The sequence below is a fragment of the Ranitomeya variabilis genome, chromosome 1, assembly GCF_051348905.1.
Source record: "Ranitomeya variabilis isolate aRanVar5 chromosome 1, aRanVar5.hap1, whole genome shotgun sequence".
Taxonomy (NCBI): domain Eukaryota; kingdom Metazoa; phylum Chordata; class Amphibia; order Anura; family Dendrobatidae; genus Ranitomeya; species Ranitomeya variabilis.
In genome coordinates this window covers 1,028,799,616-1,028,819,516 of record NC_135232.1, presented here as the reverse complement: position 1 = coordinate 1,028,819,516, position 19,901 = coordinate 1,028,799,616, and the positions used below count along the sequence as shown (strand labels likewise).

General features: G+C 43.3%; 1 protein-coding gene across 1 annotated transcript in view; it reads right to left on the bottom strand.

The window, feature by feature from the left end:
* The window catches only part of LOC143793051 (plasma kallikrein-like), a 185,791-nt gene extending 166,744 nt beyond the window's left edge, over positions 1–19,047 (bottom strand). Inside the window, exons 1-4 of the mRNA XM_077279639.1 lie at positions 18,936–19,047; positions 18,799–18,857; positions 18,255–18,414; positions 1,380–1,486 (exon numbers count right to left, since the gene is read on the bottom strand). Coding sequence (XP_077135754.1) covers positions 1,380–1,486; positions 18,255–18,414; positions 18,799–18,856 — 325 coding nt within the window. The 5' untranslated portion in view covers position 18,857; positions 18,936–19,047. The remainder of the gene's footprint in view (positions 1–1,379; positions 1,487–18,254; positions 18,415–18,798; positions 18,858–18,935) is intronic.
* Between the last annotated feature and the right edge of the window lie 854 nt (positions 19,048–19,901).

Below are 19,901 nucleotides of genomic sequence, written 5' to 3'. Positions count from 1 at the left end.
CAACATTTTTACATTTTCGTGAAAAAAATGAAAATGTTCAATATGATTACCTAATGTTAGCAAATTCTGTGTAGCACCTGTGGGTTCAAAATGCTCACTGTACTCCTTGTTAAAATCCTTTAGGGGTGTAGTTTTCAAAATTGGGTCAAGTGGGGGGGTTTAACTGTTTAGGAACATCAGGGAATCTAATAAACTTCTTAGTTTTTATAATGGTGTCACTTTATCTATTTTCTGTCATATAGACCCCTCAAAGTCACTTTAAATGTGAGGTGGTCCCTAAAACAATAGTTTAGTAAATTTTGTTGTAAAAATGAGAAATCGCTGGTCGACTTTTAACCCTGATAACTTCCTAACAAAAAAAATGTTTGTTTAAAAAATTGTGCTGATGTAAGGTAGACATGTGGAAAATGTTATATATTAACTATTCTGTGTGACACAACTATGATTTAAGGGCATACGAATTAAAAGTTTTAAAATGGCAGGGTTTTCAAATTTTTCGCCAAATTTCCGATATTTTCCCAAATAAACGTTACATAAGTCATATCGAAGTAATTTTACCACTGTCATGAAGAACAGTAAGTCATGAAAAAACAGTCTCAAAATCAGTGGGATCCGTTGAAGTGTTCCAGAGTTGTAACCACATAAAGTGACAGTGGTCAGAATTCAAAAATTTGGCTTGGTCATTAAGGTCAAATTTGGCTCAGTCACTAAGGGGTTAAACTCAGGATCACTACTGGAAAAAGCAAATTAAGGGTATTGTGCCCCCAAAACCAATCTCAAGAAATATATAAATTCATTGGTTTACAAATCAAAAGCACCTTGTCTAGTAGTGCAGGAAAATCACATTCCACATTTCGTTTAATAGCAGGAAGAAGAAAGTTTATGAGTCCTGAAGTATGTTATGGTATGTATCAGACCTTTAAATTGGCCTATATTAAAGTCAATTTTTTTTAATTCCACTGTTTAGTCATCACTGAGAGATTTTCATTGGTAGGGATTAGCAATTCAATTTGGAGAGGAGTAGTCGGTGGCCACTTCAGTTTTCTGTGGCTGTTGCATGCTAGCCCTGAGAATAGCCTCCTACTTGCCAGCATCTCTGGCTCATCTTTTGATTATCCAACCTGTCATGTTTGTGGTATGAAGCACACACGACGTGGCACCAAATGCCGGAAGGGAAGGTTTGCAGGGCTTCCTTACAGCAGCCATGTAAAAATGACATGGCTGTCCTATCAGGGGCCTGCAAATTTATTCCCGTATCTATATCAATGGATATAAATTCTCCATGCAGATAAAAGTAATTTGATTCCCTTTTATGTTAAGACTCATTAAGTGTTAAATGTTATAACAAGAACCGTTTTAGTGGTTTATGAAGTTCTCACCATTTATTATTCCTGTGCAATGTTTTAAGGAATGTCCTGAAATTGTTCCTGGCATTACCACTTTCTGTAATGTTAATGTTGGGCTGTCCTTAAGAAAGCATGCAAACCTAGGTCAGAGAAAAAATAATAATTGTATCATCTGCAGAATATTCTTTTATTACAGTCCCTGTTTTGTTCCACAGTTTACATTTTGATAACATTTTAAGATGACAAAAAAATTAAGATTTACTTTGTTCTCTATATTTCCCTATAACTGTATTTTGTTACCCCACAGTGTTACAGAGCGGGCAAATATACGGTTAGAGCACACTGCCAGTTCCACCACTGTGGAAGAGTTGCAGGTTGGGAACTTGGGAGACCTTCTTATACCACCACTTGTCCTTATAGTCGACTGAAGTCAAGGCATTATATGTCAGCCTAATCCATAAACATATTTAAAAGGAACCTTAGAAAATCATCTTAGAAAAGCTGTGCACTCTATAGTGGGCAACATGCTAAGGAGCAAATTGATATATAGGTTTGTGGAAAATTCATCAGTATTAGGGCTTATCCAGACGTCCTAGCACATGGGTTCAAGCATGAAATGGCTGCAGGTCTCCCAACCTCAGCGTAACAGTATCATAGAAATATACGCAGCTTTCACACTCGGGTCGAGAGACCTGTGGCCAGTCCATGTATTGCAGTCCGAGATTAGACCGAAAACAAAGGACATCTCCTGCATGAGCCATTAATACTTTATTCACTGAAATCTCGCTCTATCTGGGATTATCAGTCAAGGGGGTTGTACTAAACAGCTCTTGACAGTTAAGTCTGCATGTTTACATATACAGAGAACCTGTTATCTTCAGATTAGGACCACCCTTTTGACTCATAAGCCCAAAATATGAAGAGATTTCAATGCATAAAGTTCAAGTAGAGTCTTTTCCCACAAACCTACATATCCATTTTCTACTTTTATTGATTATAACAATATAACATTTATAGTGCATTGAAAAAGTATTCATACCCTTGAACTTTTTCACATTTTTTTCCGTTGCACCCACAAACTTATTTTTATTTTATTTTGATTTTCTGTGAATAAGCAATACAAAGTAGCAAGTATTTGTGAAGTGTAAAGGAAATGACACATGGTTTTAAAAATATTTTAAAAATATTTATCTGAAAATTGTGATGTTCATTTGTATTCATCCCCCCTGAGTCAGTACTGTGTAAGGCTAAGTTCACATTTGCGTATGTGTCCGCAGCGTCTCGTCTGAATGCACAAACACATGCATACAAATGCATGTATATGCAGTGTTTTTTATCCGCATGCTCTTACGCATGACGTAAAAAAAAGCTGTGATTGCATGCGTTTGTATGCGTTTTTGCATGCGTTTGTGTTGTTTATGCACATGCGTATGGTATTTCCCAATATGTGTCAGAAATTTGCTGCTTTGGATGCTGGTTGCTGCTGCTGCAAGATGGAGAGCGTGGAGAGCTTCAATATGAATCTGGATTTATCTTTGAAATTGGCTTTTGCTTTCGCTGTGGCTTGTGAGAAAGAAAGGAGAAAAGAAAGACAGAGAAGACGTTGGCATCGCTTTTGGCAACATCCCATTGTTGAACTCCGACAGAGCCATGGAGCCTACCGCTCATTGTACACAAAGCTTCGTGAAAACCCGGCAAAGTTTTTGGACTGCATCAGGATGTCGCAACACAGCTTCAATGATTTGCTGCAACGTGTCCAAGGATACATTAGCAGGCAGGACACCCAACTACGTATTCCTGCTGAGGAATGTCTGTTGGTGACCATAAGGTACGTAATTTTGAAGAACAAACACCTGTCGTTACTATTATTGTTAGAAAAGCCATGTACTGATTTATTTGTTTCTTTGTCTGTTCCACAGATTCCTGGCTACCGGAGAGACCTTAAGATCTCTACATTTTCAGTTTCGAATTGGACTGTCCACCCTTTCTGGGATTGTTGGAGACACCTGCCGTGCATTGTGCAACGTTCTGTGTGCCGACTTCCTCCCCCAACCCACAGCTGAACTCTGGATGAAAAATTCAATGAAGTGTGTAATTTTCTTAACTGTGTGGCAGCTGTGGACGGCAAACATATTCGAATTCTGAAACCTGCAAGAAGTGGATCTGAGTACTTCAATTATAAAAAATACTTTTCCATTGTTCTGATGGCAATTGCGGGTGCTGAATGTCAATTTGTCGCTGTTGAAGTTGGCTCACTTGGACAAGGAAATGACTCAAAAACTTTCAAAAACTCTGACATGGGACAACAGTTGTATGGGAATAATTTTAATTTACATCATCTTCCTAACACTGAAGGACCGCCAATGCCATTTGTTATTGTTTGTGATGAGGCCTTTCAAATGTGTGGCAACCTCCTAAAACCGTACTCAAGTCAGGACTTGAGTCACAAAAAAGGATTTTCAACTACCTACTGACAAGGACACGAAGAACTGTGGAGTATGCCTTTGGTTTGCTGGCATCTAAATGGTGCATTTTGGGTACAGCCATAAATCTAAAAATAGAAAAAATTAATAAGGTTGTGAAAGCATGTGTTGTTCTGCATAACTACATATTGTCAAAAGATCGAATTCCGTCCGTATCATGAATAGCTCTCATGAGCAATGAAACAGAAAGCACACTTTCAACTATATAAAAAATTCAATCTTTTTATTAAATACATTAAATATCAAATACAACAAATATTATATCAAAAAAGTATCTCAAAGTGTAAGGGACCGACAAGCTACTCAATCAACCACAGCAGGTAAGTAACGACCTAAATCTAAATGAACTGCAAGTTCCCTCCAATATCACCAGTGCTAGATAGCATCTTATAGATAGAGGTCACTGTGCCTAGTGCTTTGGCTCATTATATAGATATTAAGGCTACCATAGTTCACATCACAGTAGTATACCTAGCCCATACAATAGTCATATGGGTTTGTGGATTTCAACATCTAATGTCACTGGTAAAATGCGCTGGTATAATACTTACACGGCTGTGTGAAGAGTGCCCGGTCCCTCTTACCTCTTAGGGGTAAGAGGGACCGGGCACTCTTCACACAGCCGTGTAAGTATTATACCAGCGCATTTTACCAGTGACATTAGATGTTGAAATCCACAAACCCATATGACTATTGTATGGGCTAGGTATACTACTGTGATGTGAACTATGGTAGCCTTAATATCTATATAATGAGCCAAAGCACTAGGCTCAGTGACCTCTATCTATAAGATGCTATCTAGCACTGGTGATATTGGAGGGAACTTGTAAACACTGCATGTGCAGTTCATTTAGATTTAGGTCGTTACTTACCTGCTGTGGTTGATTGAGTAGCTTGTCGGTCCCTTACACTTTGAGATACTTTTTTGATATAATATTTGTTGTATTTGATATTTAATGTATTTAATAAAAAGATTGAATTTTTTATATAGTTGAAAGTGTGCTTTCTGTTTCATTGCTCATGAGAGCTATTCATGATACGGACGGAATTCGATATTGTTATTAGCATACATATATTGGGGACCACTATTAGTTGATTATATTGTCAAAAGAGCAACGCCACTTTAAACTTGAGGAAACTGTTAATACCACATTGCTGGATTACCAACATCACCCTCTGAGGACTACAGTCGAAGTTGCCCAAATGAGGAATAAATTTGCAGCCTATTTTGTTTCTGATAGTGGATGTGTGTCGTGGCAAGATGAAATGGTTTAACCTGTAAATAAAATGTCTGTAATGTTATGTACCTGTAAAGTTTTCTGACTCTAATATTAACACCTTGAATCTAACTTATATAATAAACACCTTAACTGTTACACCCGTTCATACTTCACTCAACAATACACACATGGTTAAATAAAGAGATAAAGAAAACACAATGAGACCGGTATTGTGAATCAAAACAATTTTTACTAACAGAAATGAAAAATGTACAATTTAAAAAAAAAAAGGAAAAATGATTAATTACTTTCGGGGTCTGTGGGAAGGAGTAACATGGTGGACCAGGGGGATGTCGGGCTGTGATGGTAGGTTAGGAGTGTTTGGGTAAGTTGTTACAGAGGAAGTGTAAGACAATTAGAGGATTGGGTCAGACACATTGGGGGAAGACACATTGGGGAAGAGGACACATTAGGAGTGGAAAACAAGTTGGAAGGGATTGACACACTGGAAGGGAAAGAACAAAGCGAAGGTGTGGACAGACTAGAAAACACAGACACATTAATAGGTGAGGATTGAGGGGTGGATGTTATATTTTTTCCCGTTTTTTCTCCTCCATGACTTGGCATTGGTGTAGGAGAAGTGTGGGCTGCTGCATTCGGCTTGATGGTGGAACAGGATGGCTGGGCTGCTGCACTAGGCTGCGTAGTGGTGGATGTCGAAGGCTGGTTTTCTGCACTTGGCTGTATGGAGAAGCCTAGGGATTCTTGGAAGTGTAATGTCTGGTGGTGGTGGTGGTGATGGTAGATAAGTCCCTTGGCGAGTCAGGGCAGGCATATTCTGCCATAGCTGCTGTCCTGGAGCTTGTTGCCCTGAAAGAACTTTGTGCCTGCTGCTGATATCAGGACCACTGCATGGCCTCAGTATAAGCATCCTGACAGACCTTTATCACAAACAGCTGCAGATCAGATCTAAGTCATGCCCCGTTCTATAGTGGAAAAAAGTTGCGCCGGTCTATTAAGGTCGCCTTCCAGGCGGTCAAGGCATTTGTGGACTTCTTGGAACAGTGTGTTCGCATGAGTGAACCCACTCTCCATCCTATCCACAAATATCTTCATCCCAGCCTGGAAGACAGAGCTTAATTGAATAAACTCAGGCATGACTGATCTCTCCCAAGCCCTCTGCCACTGCCAAGCAGACCCAAGTAAAGTAGTGGCAGAGGGCTGGAAGTAGGGAAAACCAGAAGGACTGGCTTCCTGTTCCCCAGCCTGTGAAGCCTGCCAGGCTGCTGCATCACTGGTGGATGATTGGGATGGTGCCGGTTCGTTAGCTGGTCGATGAGGGGCCACTCCAACAGAGGAAGATCCAGGTTCTACAGTGCTGCTCCAGGTTCTGTGTGGAAATGAAATAAAAAAAAGATTATTACAAAAAAGAAAAAATTAAATAGTGAATAGTGAAAGACAGCACAAAATATACTCGCGTTCGCTGAGCAAGCTCTGGCTTCAGAAAAGAAAGCTCTTTATTAGTGTTGAGCATTCCGATACTGCAAGTATCGGGTATCGGCCGATACTTGCTGTATCGGAATTCCGATACCGAGATCCGATATTTTTGTGATATCGGGTATCGGTATCGAAACAACATTAATGTAAAAATGTGTAAAAGAGAGAATTAAAATAAAAAATATTGCTATACTCACCTCTCCGACGCAGCCTGCACCTTACCGAGGGAAGCGGCAGCGTTCTTTGTTTAAAATTCGCGCTTTTCTTTCCTTTACGTGAGTCCCGGCTTGTGATTGGTTGCGTGCCGCCCATGTGACCGGCACGCAACCAATCACAGCAAGCCGTGACGTAATTTCAGGTCCTTCAGGATTTTAAAATTACGTTCCGGCGTTGTGATTGGTTGCGTCGCAGTCACATGGGAGACGCAACCAATCACAGCAAGCCGTGACGTAATTTCAGGTCCTTAAGGATTTTAAAATTACGTCCCGGCTTTGTGATTGGTTGCGTCGCAGTCACATGGGAGACGCAACCAATCACAAGCCGTGACGTCACGGGAGGCTGGACACGCGCGCATTTTAAAATGGGCGCGTGTCCAGCCTCCCGTGACGTCCCGGCTTGTGATTGGTTGCGCCGCGATCAACCAATCACAAGCCGGGAGGCTGGACACGCGCCCATTTTAAAATTTTAAAATGCGCGCGTGTCCAGCCTCCCGGCTTGTGATTGGTTGACCGCGGCGCAACCAATCACAAGCCGGGACGTCACGGGAGGCTGGACACGCGCCCATTTTAAAAAGTGCGCGTGTCCAGCCTCCCGTGACGTCACGGCTTGTGATTGGTTGCGTCTCCCATGTGACTGCGACGCAACCAATCACAAAGCCGGGAGGCTGGACACGCGCCCATTTTAAAATTTTAAAATGCGCGCGTGTCCAGCCTCCCGGCTTGTGATTGGTTGACCGCGGCGCAACCAATCACAAGCCGGGACGTCACGGGAGGCTGGACACGCGCCCATTTTAAAAAGTGCGCGTGTCCAGCCTCCCGTGACGTCACGGCTTGTGATTGGTTAATGGCGGCCATGTTGCCGGGACGCGGACCAATCACAGCAAGCCGTGACGTAATTTCGTCACGGCTTGCTGTGATTGGTCCGCGTCCCGGCAACATGGCCGCCCTGACCAATCACAAGCCGGGACTTCACGTAACCAAGTAAAAGCGCGAATTTTAAACAAACAACGCTGCCGGTTCCCTCGCTGAGGTCCAGGCTGCGTCGGAGGGTGAGTATAGCGATATTTTTTATTTTAATTCTTTCTTTTACACATTTATATGGATCCCAGGGCCTGAAGGAGAGTTTCCTCTCCTTCAGACCCTGGGAACCATCAGGAATACCGTCCGATACTTGAGTCCCATTGACTTGTATTGGTATCGGGTATCGGTATCGGATTGGATCCGATACTTTGCCGGTATCGGCCGATACTTTCCGATACCGATACTTTCAAGTATCGGACGGTATCGCTCAACACTACTCTTTGTGAAACTTGTATTTTCTGATTTTTCGCGCTGCACCACTTCGAACCCAAATCTTCTCTCTCATGTCCTTAATGAAGTGATCCTTCATCGAACGCCAACGAACTTTGACTCACTACTCTGTGAAGGGGGAAAAAAAATAAAATTGTTAAAAGACAGCAAAATTTACAGAAAAACAGAGGCGGCCAAAATAGCAATACTTCCCAAAATCCTTACTGACTTTTGGCGTTGCATGGTCTCAATCATCCATCAGCGATCTGGCCACTTCTTCCCAGAGTCATCGGATCAAGACTGAGTCGGAATGATTCCGATCACAGGTGGGGGTCCCACAATGCTGTTCGCTCTTGCACAGCTTGAATCAGTAGGTCATTATCAATGTCACTTTGTGGAACCTAGAGATGAAATGCAAAGAAAAATATTGTTAGTAAAAATGACAACAAATTCAATAACAACTGTGATAAAGAATACTTACACCACATCTTTCCTCCTCAGCAACTTGAGGCCGATGACCCTGGGAAGAATCAATTCCACTGTCAAGACTCTGAACATTTTTTACCTTTTGTGCATTACTGCCCTTTTCCAAGATGGCGTCTTTGATCTCATGTGCACTGTGTCTTCCTGCTATAAAACTCCACCCCAGCCTTCAGTCTGTGCTAGAGTATTCTGCCTTGCATCCAGCTCCTGACCTCTGATTACTCCCTGGCTATACACCTGCTCCTGTGAACCTGTGTGGTGATCCTGCTACTCTGCTCTGAGTTCCTGCTGCATACACAAGTTTCCAGTAATCCTCCTTCATCTGCTGCTCGTGTTTACTTCATCTGCATTTGCTGGACATGTAAGCTGCTGCTGCTTTGCAATAACCTGAGACTATTAACCAGGCCTCCCGGGTTGAGCTAAGATATGATTTGAACTGCCTTATAAGCATATCTATCTGTGTTTAGACTAAGACAAGAATTTATTCGTGTCAAGTTTCCTCAAGAATAACTGTGCTTCATAGACTTTCTGCTTGATTGCATTTCTGTTATGACCTGGTGGTTAAGGAGCAACATGGGAGGAGCTCTGAGGAGATGGTATCTTTACTGACCGCAGTTCCTGAACCTAACACAACACTAGAAGTAGCCGTGGAATGTTCCTGTCACTCCCTAGACATCTTGTCACAGCCGGAGAACTAGCTACCCCTAAAGATGGAAACAGGAAAGCTATCTTGCCTCAGAGAAAGTTCCCAAAGGACAGACAGCCCCCCACAAATATGGACTGTGAGTGGAGAGGGAAATGACATACACAGAATGAAAACAGGATTTAGCAAAGGAGGCCACTTCTAACTAGATAGACAGAATAGGAAAGGATACTGTGCGGTCAGTATTAAAAGCTAAAAAATCCATCAGGGTTTTCAAAAAATCTCCACACCTGACTAACGGTGTGGAGGGCAAATCTGCTTCCCCAGAGCTTCCAGCTTAACTGAATATTGAATACTGACAAGCTGGACTAGAGCAAACATAAAATGAGCTGAATGATTAAGTCCACAGCAAGAGGACAACAAATGAACATGCAAGGACTTATCTTTGCTGAACAGGACCGACTATCAAGGAAATCCAAGGAGAGATCTGAATCCAACCAAGAAGCATTGACAGCTGGCACTGGCTGAAGATCAGAGCCAGGCTAAATAGCAGAGCAGGAGAGACGATCAGTGGAAGCAGCTGCTAAGCTAAATCCAAGGAGCAGCAGTTCCACTTAAAACCACCGGAGGGAGCCCAAGGGCAGAATTCACAAAAGTGCCATTTACAACCACCGGAGGGAGCCCAAGAACGGAATTCACAACAGTACCCCCCCTTGAGGAGGGGTCACCGAACCCTCACCAGAGCCCCCAGGCCGATCAGGACGAGCCAAGTGAAAGGCATGGACATCGGAGGCAACAACCCAAGAATTATCCTCCTGGCCATAACTCTTCCACTTGACAAGATACTGAAGTCTCCGCCTCGAAAAACGAGAATCCAAAATCTACTCCACCACATATTCCAACTCCCCCTCAACCAACACCGGGACAGGGGGATCAACAGAGGGAACAACGGGCACCACATATCTCCGCAACAAAGATCTATGGAAAACATTATGGATGGCAAAAGAGGCAGGAAGGGCCAAACGAAAAGATTCCGGATTGATAATCTCAGAAATCTTATAGGGACCAATAAAGCGAGGCTTGAACTTAGGGGAAGAAACCTTCATAGGAACATGACGAGAAGACAACCAAACTAAATCCCCAACACAAAGCCGGGGACCAACACACCGACGGCGGTTAGCAAAACGTTGAGCCTTTTCCTGAGACAACGTCAAATTGTCCACCACATGAGTCCAAATCTGCTGTAACCTGTCCACCACAGAATCCACACCAGGACAATCAGAAGGCTCAACCTGCCCTGAAGAAACACGAGGATGAAAACCAAAATTACAAAAAAAAGGCGAAACCAAAGTAGCCGAACTAGCCCGATTATTAAGGGCAAACTCGGCCAACGGCAAGAAGGCCACCCAATCATCCTGATCAGCAGACACAAAGCATCTCAAATAGGTTTCCAAGGTCTGAATGGTTCGCTCAGTTTGGCCATTTGTCTGAGGATGAAATGCCGAAGAAAAAGATAAATCAATGCCCATCCTAGCACAAAAGGACCGCCAAAACCTAGAAACAAACTGAGAACCTCTGTCAGACACAATATTCTCCGGAATGCCATGCAAACGAACCACATGCGGAAAAAACAATGGAACCAAATCAGAGGAGGAAGGCAATTTAGGCAAAGGTACCAAATGGACCATCTTAGAAAACCGGTCACAAACCACCCAGATAACAGACATCTTCTGGGAAACAGGAGGATCCGAAATAAAATCCATGGAAATATGCGTCCAGGGCCTCTCAGGGACCGGTAAAGGCAAAAGCAACCCACTAGCGCGGGAACAGCTAGGCTTGGCCCGGGCACAAGTCCCACAGGACTGCACAAAAGAACGCACATCCCGCGACAAGGAAGGCCACCAAAAGGACCTAGCAACCAAATCTCTGGTACCAAAAATCCCAGGATGACCAGCCAACACTGAACAATGAACCTCAGAGATTACCTTACTAGTCCATCTATCAGGAACAAACAGTTTCCCCACTGGACAGCGGTCAGGTTTATCAGCCTGAAATTCCTGAAGCACCCGTCGTAAATCAGGGGAGATGGCAGAAAGAATCACCCCCTCCTTGAGAATACCAACCGGCTCAAGGACTTCCGGAGAATCAGGCAAAAAACTCCTAGAGAGGGCATCAGCCTTAACATTCTTAGATCCCGGAAGATACGAGACCACAAAATCAAAACGGGAGAAAAACAGGGACCATCAAGCCTGTCTAGGATTCAACCGCTTGGCAGACTCGAGGTAAATCAGATTCTTATGATCGGTCAAGACCACAATGCGGTGCTTGGCACCCTCAAGCCAATGTCGCCACTCCTCAAATGCCCACTTCATAGCCAACAACTCCCGATTGCCGACATCATAATTACGCTCCGCAGGCGAAAACTTTCTGGAGAAGAAAGCACACGGTTTCATCAAAGAACCATCAGAACTTCTCTGAGACAAAACGGCCCCTGCCCCAATCTCAGAAGCGTCAACCTCAACCTGAAAAGGAAGAGAAACATCCGGCTGACGCAACACAGGGGCAGAAGTAAATCGACGTTTAAGCTCCTGAAAGGCCTCAACAGCCGCAGAGGACCAATTCATCACATCAGCGCCTTTCTTCGTCAAATCGGTCAGGGGCTTAACCACACTGGAAAAGTTGACAATGAAACGACGATAAAAATTAGCAAAGCCCAAAAATTTCTGAAGGCTCTTCACAGAAGTGGGTTGAATCCAATCATGAATGGCTTAGACCTTAACAGGATCCATTTCTATAGCCGAGGGAGAAAAAATAAAACCCAAAAAAGAAACCTTCTGAACTCCAAATAGGCATTTAGACCCCTTCACAAATAAAATGTTAGCACGAAGGATCTGAAATACCATCCTGACCTGTTTCACGTGAGACTCCCAATCGTCGGAAAAAATCAAGATATCATCCAAATATACAATCATGAATTTATCAAAATAATTCCGGAAGATATCATGCATGAAGGACTGAAACACAGATGGGCATTAGAGAGCCCAAATGGCATCACAAGGTATTCAAAATGGCCTTCGGGTGTATTAAATGCAGTTTTCCATTCGTCACCCTGTTTAATACGAACAAGATTATACGCCCCTCGAAGGTCAATCTTAGTAAACCAACTAGCCCCCTTAATCCGAGCAAACAAATCAGAAAGCAAAGGTAAAGGGTATTGGAATTTGACCGTGATCTTATTAAGAAGGCGATAATCAATACAGGGTCTCAAGGAGCCATCCTTCTTGGCAACAAAGAAGAATCCCGCTCCCAACAGTGACGAAGAGGGCCGAATATGCCCCTTCTCCAAGGACTCCTTAATATTACTCCGCATGGCGGCATACTCTGGCACAGACAGATTGAAAAGTCGGCCCTTAGGGAACTTACAGCCAGGAATCAAGTTAATAGCACAATCACAGTCCCTATGAGGAGGAAGGGAACTGGACTTGGGCTCATCAAATACATCCTGGAAATCCGACAAAAACTCAGGAACTTCAGAAGAGGGGGGAGAGGAGATTGACATAAAAGGAACATCACTATGTACCCCTTGACAACCCCAACTAGTCACAGACATGGATTTCCAATCCAGCACTGGATTATGTACCTGTAACCATGGAAAACCCAGTACAACCACATCATGCAAATTATGCAACACCAGAAAACGACAATCTTCCTGATGTGCTGGAGCCATGCACATGGTCAGCTGAGTCCAGTACTGAGGTTTATTCTTGGCTAATGGTGTCGCATCAATTCCCCTTAAGGGAATAGGGCTCTGCAAAGGCTGTAAGGAAAAACCACAGCGTCTGGCGAACTCTAAGTCCATTAAATTCAGTGCAGCGCCTGAATCCACAAATGCCATGACAGAAAAGGACGATAATGAGCAAATCAGGGTAACAGACAAGAGAAATTTAGGCTGCACAGTACTAATGGTAACAGACCTAGCGACCCTCTTAGTTCGCTTAGGGCAATCAGAAATAACATGAGCAGAATCACCACAGTAAAAACACAGCCTATTCTGACGTCTGAATTCCTGCTGTTCTGCTCTAGTCCAAATCCTATCACATTGCATAGGCTCAGGACTCTGCTCAGAGGACACCGCCATATGGTGCACAACCTTGCGCTCGCGCAGGCGCCGATCAATCTGAATGGCTAGAGACATAGATTCGTTCAAACCAACAGGCATGGGGAACCCCACCATAACATCTTTAAGGGCTTCAGAAAGACCCTTTCTGAAAATTGCAGCCAGAGCATCTTCATTCCATTTAGTGAGCACAGACCATTTTCTAAATTTCTGGCAGTATACTTCTGCCGCTTCCTGACCCTCACACAGGGCCAACAAGGTTTTTTCTGCCTGATCCACAGAATTAGGTTCATCATACAGTAATCCGAGCGCTTGAAAAAAGCATCTACATTAAGTAATGCCGGATCCCCTGACTCAAGGGAGAATGCCCAATCCTGAGGGTCTCCACGCAGCAGAGAGATGACAATTTTCACCTGCTGAATGGGGTCACCAGAGGAACGGGGTCTCAAAGCAAAAAACAATCTGCAGTTATTTTTAAAGTTCAAGAACTTAGATCTATCCCCAAAAAACAAATCAGGAGTAGGAATTCTAGGCTCCAAAACCGGAGTCTGAACAACATAATCTTGGATACTCTGTACCTTTGCAGCAAGTTGATCCACACGAGAGAACAAACCCTGAACATCCATGTCAGTGCCAAAATCCTGAACCACCCAGAGATTAAGGGGGAAAAAAAGACAAAACAGGCTGCAGAGAAAAAAAAATGGCTCAGACCTTTTTTTTCCCTCTTTTGAGATGCATTCAATACATTGTTGGCCAGCTGTACTGTTATGACCTGGTGGTTAAGGAGCAACATGGGATGAGCTCTGAGGAGATGGTATCTTTACTGACCGCAGTTCCTGAACCTAACACAACACTAGAAGTAGCCGTGGAATTTTCCTGTCACTCCCTAGACATCTTGTCACAGCCGGAGAACTAGCTACCCCTAAAGATGGAAACAGGAAAGCTATCTTGCCTCAGAGAAAGTTCCCAAAGGACAGACAGCCCCCCACAAATATGGACTGTGAGTGGAGAGGGAAATGACATACACAGAATGAAAACAGGATTTAGCAAAGGAGGCCACTTCTAACTAGATAGACAGAATAGGAAAGGATACTGTGCGGTCAGTATTAAAAGCTAAAAAATCCATCACAGAGTTTACAAAAAATCTCCACACCTGACTAATGGTGTGGAGGGCAAATCTGCTTCCCCAGAGCTTCCAGCTTAACTGAATATTGAATACTGACAAGCTGGACTAGAGCAAACATAAAATGAGCTGAATGATTAAGTCCACAGCAAGAGGACAACAAATGAACATGCAAGGACTTATCTTTGCTGAACAGGACCGACTATCAAGGAAATCCAAGGAGAGATCTGAATCCAACCAAGAAACATTGACAGCTGGCACTGGCTGAAGATCAGAGCCAGGCTAAATAGCAGAGCAGGAGAGACGATCAGTGGAAGCAGCTGCTAAGCTAAATCCAAGGAGCAGCAGTTCCACTTAAAACCACCGGAGGGAGCCCAAGGGCAGAATTCACAAAAGTGCCATTTACAACCACCGGAGGGAGCCTAAGAACGGAATTCACAACACATTTCCCTCTGAAGTTTCCTATAGACTGCTAAGCTGCATTTATTATTTGCACCAAGTGTTGTGGACTTGAGTTTCTCTCTGCACCTGTTTGAATCACCGTGTGATAATATAGATTTTACCACTTATAAAACTGTGTCCTGTAGTTGTCTTGTTCCACGCAAAGAGTCTCCTGAGTTATCCCCTATAATTATTACATCCACTTGACTGCTGCTGCCCTTCTGAAGTGTCAGGTACCTGTAAAGAAAATACATGATTTGACATGCCTAGTATTGACAGTCAATACATACCAATCAGTAAATCAAATGTGATTATATAATCAGTGTCATGGCCACTTTCGGAACCTTCAGTGGAGGAGATGTTGAGCAGGCAGCAGTCAAGTGAAACACAAGAGAGAAAAAAAAGACAAATGTAACTTGGTAAATGCAAAACACAATTTAGCAAAAAAATAAAAAAAATTGGACATCAATACTTACATTACAGGCAGTAGTCCAAGCACACAGCAGGCAAGAAGCACCACACCAGGAACTGCTGCACAGAACCAGGATGGACTGAAGAACAGCACCAGGACAGCAGCACCGGTAACAAGACAGCAGCACTGGGACCAAGAGACCTGCACCAGCACCACGACAGCAGCAATTAATCTACAAGGAATGGAAAAAAAATCTGTAGAGAGTACAAAGTGCAAAGACAGAAAGACATTTTCAAAGATTCTATACTTACATAGGTGGTTGCACTGGGATCAAGACATCAGCAGGAACAGGATGGAAGCACTGGGACGAGGACAGCAGCACTGGGACCAAGACGGCGGTACTGGGACCAAGACAGCAGCACCTAATCTACAAGGAATGAAAAAAAAATCTGTACAGAATGCAAAGGCAGAAAGACATTTTCACATCTTCTATACTTACATATAGATGGCAGGACTGAGACCAAGACAGCGGCACTGGGACCAATATGGTGGTACTGGGATCAAGACAGAGGCACTGGGACCAAGACAGCGGTACTGGGACCAAAACAGCAGCACCTAATCTGCAAGGAATGGAAAAAAAATCTGTACGGAGCACAGAGTGCAAAGACAGAAAGACATTTTCACATCTTCTATACTTACATATAGACGGCAGCAGTGGGACCAAGACGGCACTACTGGGACCAAGACAGAGGCACTAGGACCAAGATGGCAGTACTGGAGCCAAGATGGAGGCACTAGTACCAAGACGGCGGTACTGGGACCAAGACGGAGGCACTGGGACCAAGACGGCGGTACTGAGACCAAGACAGCAGCACCTAATCTACAAGGAATGGAAAAAAAATCAGTACAGAGTGCAAAGACAGAAATACATTTTCACATCTTCTATACTTACATATAGAAAGTAGCACAAGAACCAAGACAGTGGCACTAAGTCCAAGACAGCGGCACCGGGATGGCAGCACCAACAGTCTAGAAGCAACAGAAAAAAAGAATAAATACAGAGAACAGAATGCAGTGAGAGACAGATAGACCTTTTCAAAGCTTTTATACTTACATCCAGAGTCTTCTGTCTTCATCCAATGTCCTATACCCACATCCAGTGTCTTCTACCTTCTTCCAATGTCCTGTGCCCGCATCCAGAGTCTTGTGCCTTCTTCCAATGTCCTGTGGCTGTATCAAGAGTCTTGAGAGTAATGGACTTCCTGTCTCCACGCCCCCTTTTATATAGCTGGCAATTTTCAGGTGGTTACATCATATCCAAGGCAAAATTAGTCAGAAGTACGCATGCCATTCGAACACAAGCATACACATGTCCTGGCATAACAATGTGTTCCCATAGACAGTAATGCGTTTTCTGGCGCAATCATCCACAATCATCGCATGTGGAAGATTGAGCAATATTTGCCGCCTCAAAAAATGCAACATGTTGCGTTCGCCTAACACCTCCAAACGATGCATGCGTACGCATCCGAAAGCGAACGCATGCAAAAATATGTCACTGCATAAACAATGTTAAAGGCATGTGACTCATGCGGATCCATGCGGATCGTACGCTGCGCACACAGACGCAAATGTGAACCCGGCCTAAGACCACCTCTAGCTGCAACTACTGCTGCAAGTCTTTTGGAGTATGTCTCTACCAGCTTTGCACATTTATAGATGGAAATTTGTTTCCTATCCTTCTTTGCAAATAAGCTCTAGCTCAGTGATATTGGATGGAGAGCAACTAAGAACAACAATTCTCAAGTACTGCCACAAATTCTCAATGGGATTTAGGTCTGGACTTTAACTGGACCATTCAAACACATGAATACGCTTTGATCTAAACTTTTCTTTTATAGCTCTGACACTATGTTTAGGCTCATTGTCCTGTTGGAAGGTGAACCTATGCCCCAGTCTCAAGTCTTTTCTAGCTTCTAATAGGTTCTCCTCCACAATTGCCCTGTATTTAACTCTAGCCATCTTCCCATCAATTCTGACCAACTTCCCTGTCTCTGCTGAGGAAAAGCTTCCCCACAGCATGATGCTGCCACTATCATGATTGTTGGTGGAGATGGTGTTTTCAGGGAGATGTGCAGTGTTAGTTTTCTGCCATTTACAGCATTTTGCATGTAGCCAAAAAAATTCTACTTTGGTCTCATGTTACCAGAGCACCTTCTTCAACATGCTAGCTGTGTCTCCTACATGGCTTTTTGTAAACTGCAAACAGGACTACGTATGGCTTGTTTAAAAAATAATGGTTTTCTTTTTTCCACTCTTACATAAAAGACAAATTTGTGGAGTTTTGACATAATAGTTTTCCTCTGGACAGATTCTCCCACCTGAGCTGTGTCTGTGTCTAGCTCCTCTAGAGTGACAATAGGCCTATTGGTTGCTTCTCTAGTTAGTGCTCTCCTTGCTTGGGGTGTCAGTTTAGGTGGACAGCCATGTCTTTAGGTTTGCACTTGTGTCATACTTTTTCCATTTTTTGATGAAGAATTCAACAGTGCTCCAAGAGATGTTTAGAGCTTGGGTTATTTTTTTTTATAACCTAACCTTGCTTTACTCTTCTTTTAGCTTAATCCCTGACCTGTCTGGTGTGTTCCTAATGCTCTCAAATAAACATCTGAGGCCTAAACAGAATATATAGTTATGCTGAGAAGAAATTACACACAGGTGGACTCAATTTTCTAACTATCATACTACAGGGGGCTGTATACAAATTCATGTCACAATTTACATATTGATATGCTTAAAATATTTTGAAAACCATGTAGCCTTTTTTTACACTTTACAAATACTTGCTACTTTGTGTTGGAATATGTATATATAGACTTACATATTTATTCAGTACACAAATACAGTTCCTAAATGTATTCTATACATACATTTACAAGATTCAAAGTAAACCCAACTCCAATCTATCGGTCATGTTGCCTCACCTTTCATTATCATTTGGCCAACTTGCTGGTAGGTAAGAAAACATCAAGCAACGTGGGCTAAAGGTACAGACCATCTGACAATATTCAACATCAGGAGCAAACACAGTACCCAGGTCTCCACCTTGAAGGAGCACGTCTTGTTCTAGCTCTGGTACACAGTCTAGCAAAAGTGAATAAACGTTGTTAATATGAATGCATACTCTGCATTAAACCAATTCTAGACACTGGGACAGCATTGCATATTAATTATATGATCAATAGTATACATCAGACAGCACACATACAGTGCCATTATAGTAGTCCATGTGGCTACAATGGGGCAGTTGTAAAGAGGAGGCCTAGCGATGTGTTGCTGCACCCAATGTATTAATTTCACATAATATTTCATTTTTAGGTTTAGTATTTAAAATCCCCCAAAATAGTTTGGTATGCATTAGATAGAATTAATTGTGATGCCCATGGTTTTAAAACAGAAATGTTGCTTTATGCAATAGTTAGTATTTGCTGTTACATCATTCATTATGTAATAGAAAGGTTGCTTTACCTCCACAAGCCAAATCTAACAGCAGGAAAAGACTTGCCACAGTGTAATAAAAAGGCATCCTGTAATAAAGTATAATGGATACATAAGCGCTTTATAAATATGCATGATCAGTTATATTATTAGAATATTACATTTACCTTTGTTCTTAATTTCAAGCAGAAAAGGAGAACATAAAGTATCCGATTTGTTCAGTTTTGTCCTCGGCTGTGACTGATGCATCTCACCAGGTTCTCAAGCTTTTCATTTTCCAAAGGGGCATGTTTACATTGCATTACAAAATTGTGTGTGTGGGCAATGTTTAACTGTGATAAGGCTCAATGCTTGGTTTTGCAATAGGACTTGTTACTTAAATGGGTTGTCTACACATCAATAATGGTTTAAACCAAGCAACTTTGCAATTTTAATCTTATTATAAATACTCTCAATTCTCAAGAACAGTTGTAGTTCGAATGTTATTGTTTAATGGTTGTTTTCTAGGCTACCGCCCACCGCTGCAGTTATGAAGCATAGCCGAGTATGCTCGCTGGTTACAGACTCCTTTCAAAAGAGCACTATAAGTAGGGCCGGCGTCAGCACCTGGCTTACCCGGGCAAGTGCCGGGGCCCTGGCGAAACAGGGGGGCCCATTCAGGGCCGGCATTAGGGGCAGGCAGCTGCCAGTGCCTAGGGCCCCCGCTCCCCCAGGGGCCCTGAGGTAGCGGCACATCACGCAGCTGCTATGGGGCCCCTGTGAAGCAGGGGGCCCGCCTGTCGCAAGCGCCAACTCCCCCGCCGCTTTGAACTTTACCGCGTCTGCCGGTAAAGTTCAAAGCAAATGATGGAGGAGAGAGCGTCACCTGACGCTCCCTCTCTCATCATTCCCCACTCTGCCTCTGACACTGCGGGTGCGCGATGACGTCATTGCGCACTCGCTGTGTTAGGCAGTGCAGCGGCAGCCGCCGAGACCGGAGCAGGGTGGGAGCAGCGCGGCACGGGCACGTTGAGAGGTGAGGAGTGTTTTTTTGGGGGGGTAACTATAACTGAGTACTGGACTATGGGGCCATTCTTGGGGGGGAAGGGGAGCTGTGTTGCATACTACATGTATGTGCTGTATACTACATGTCT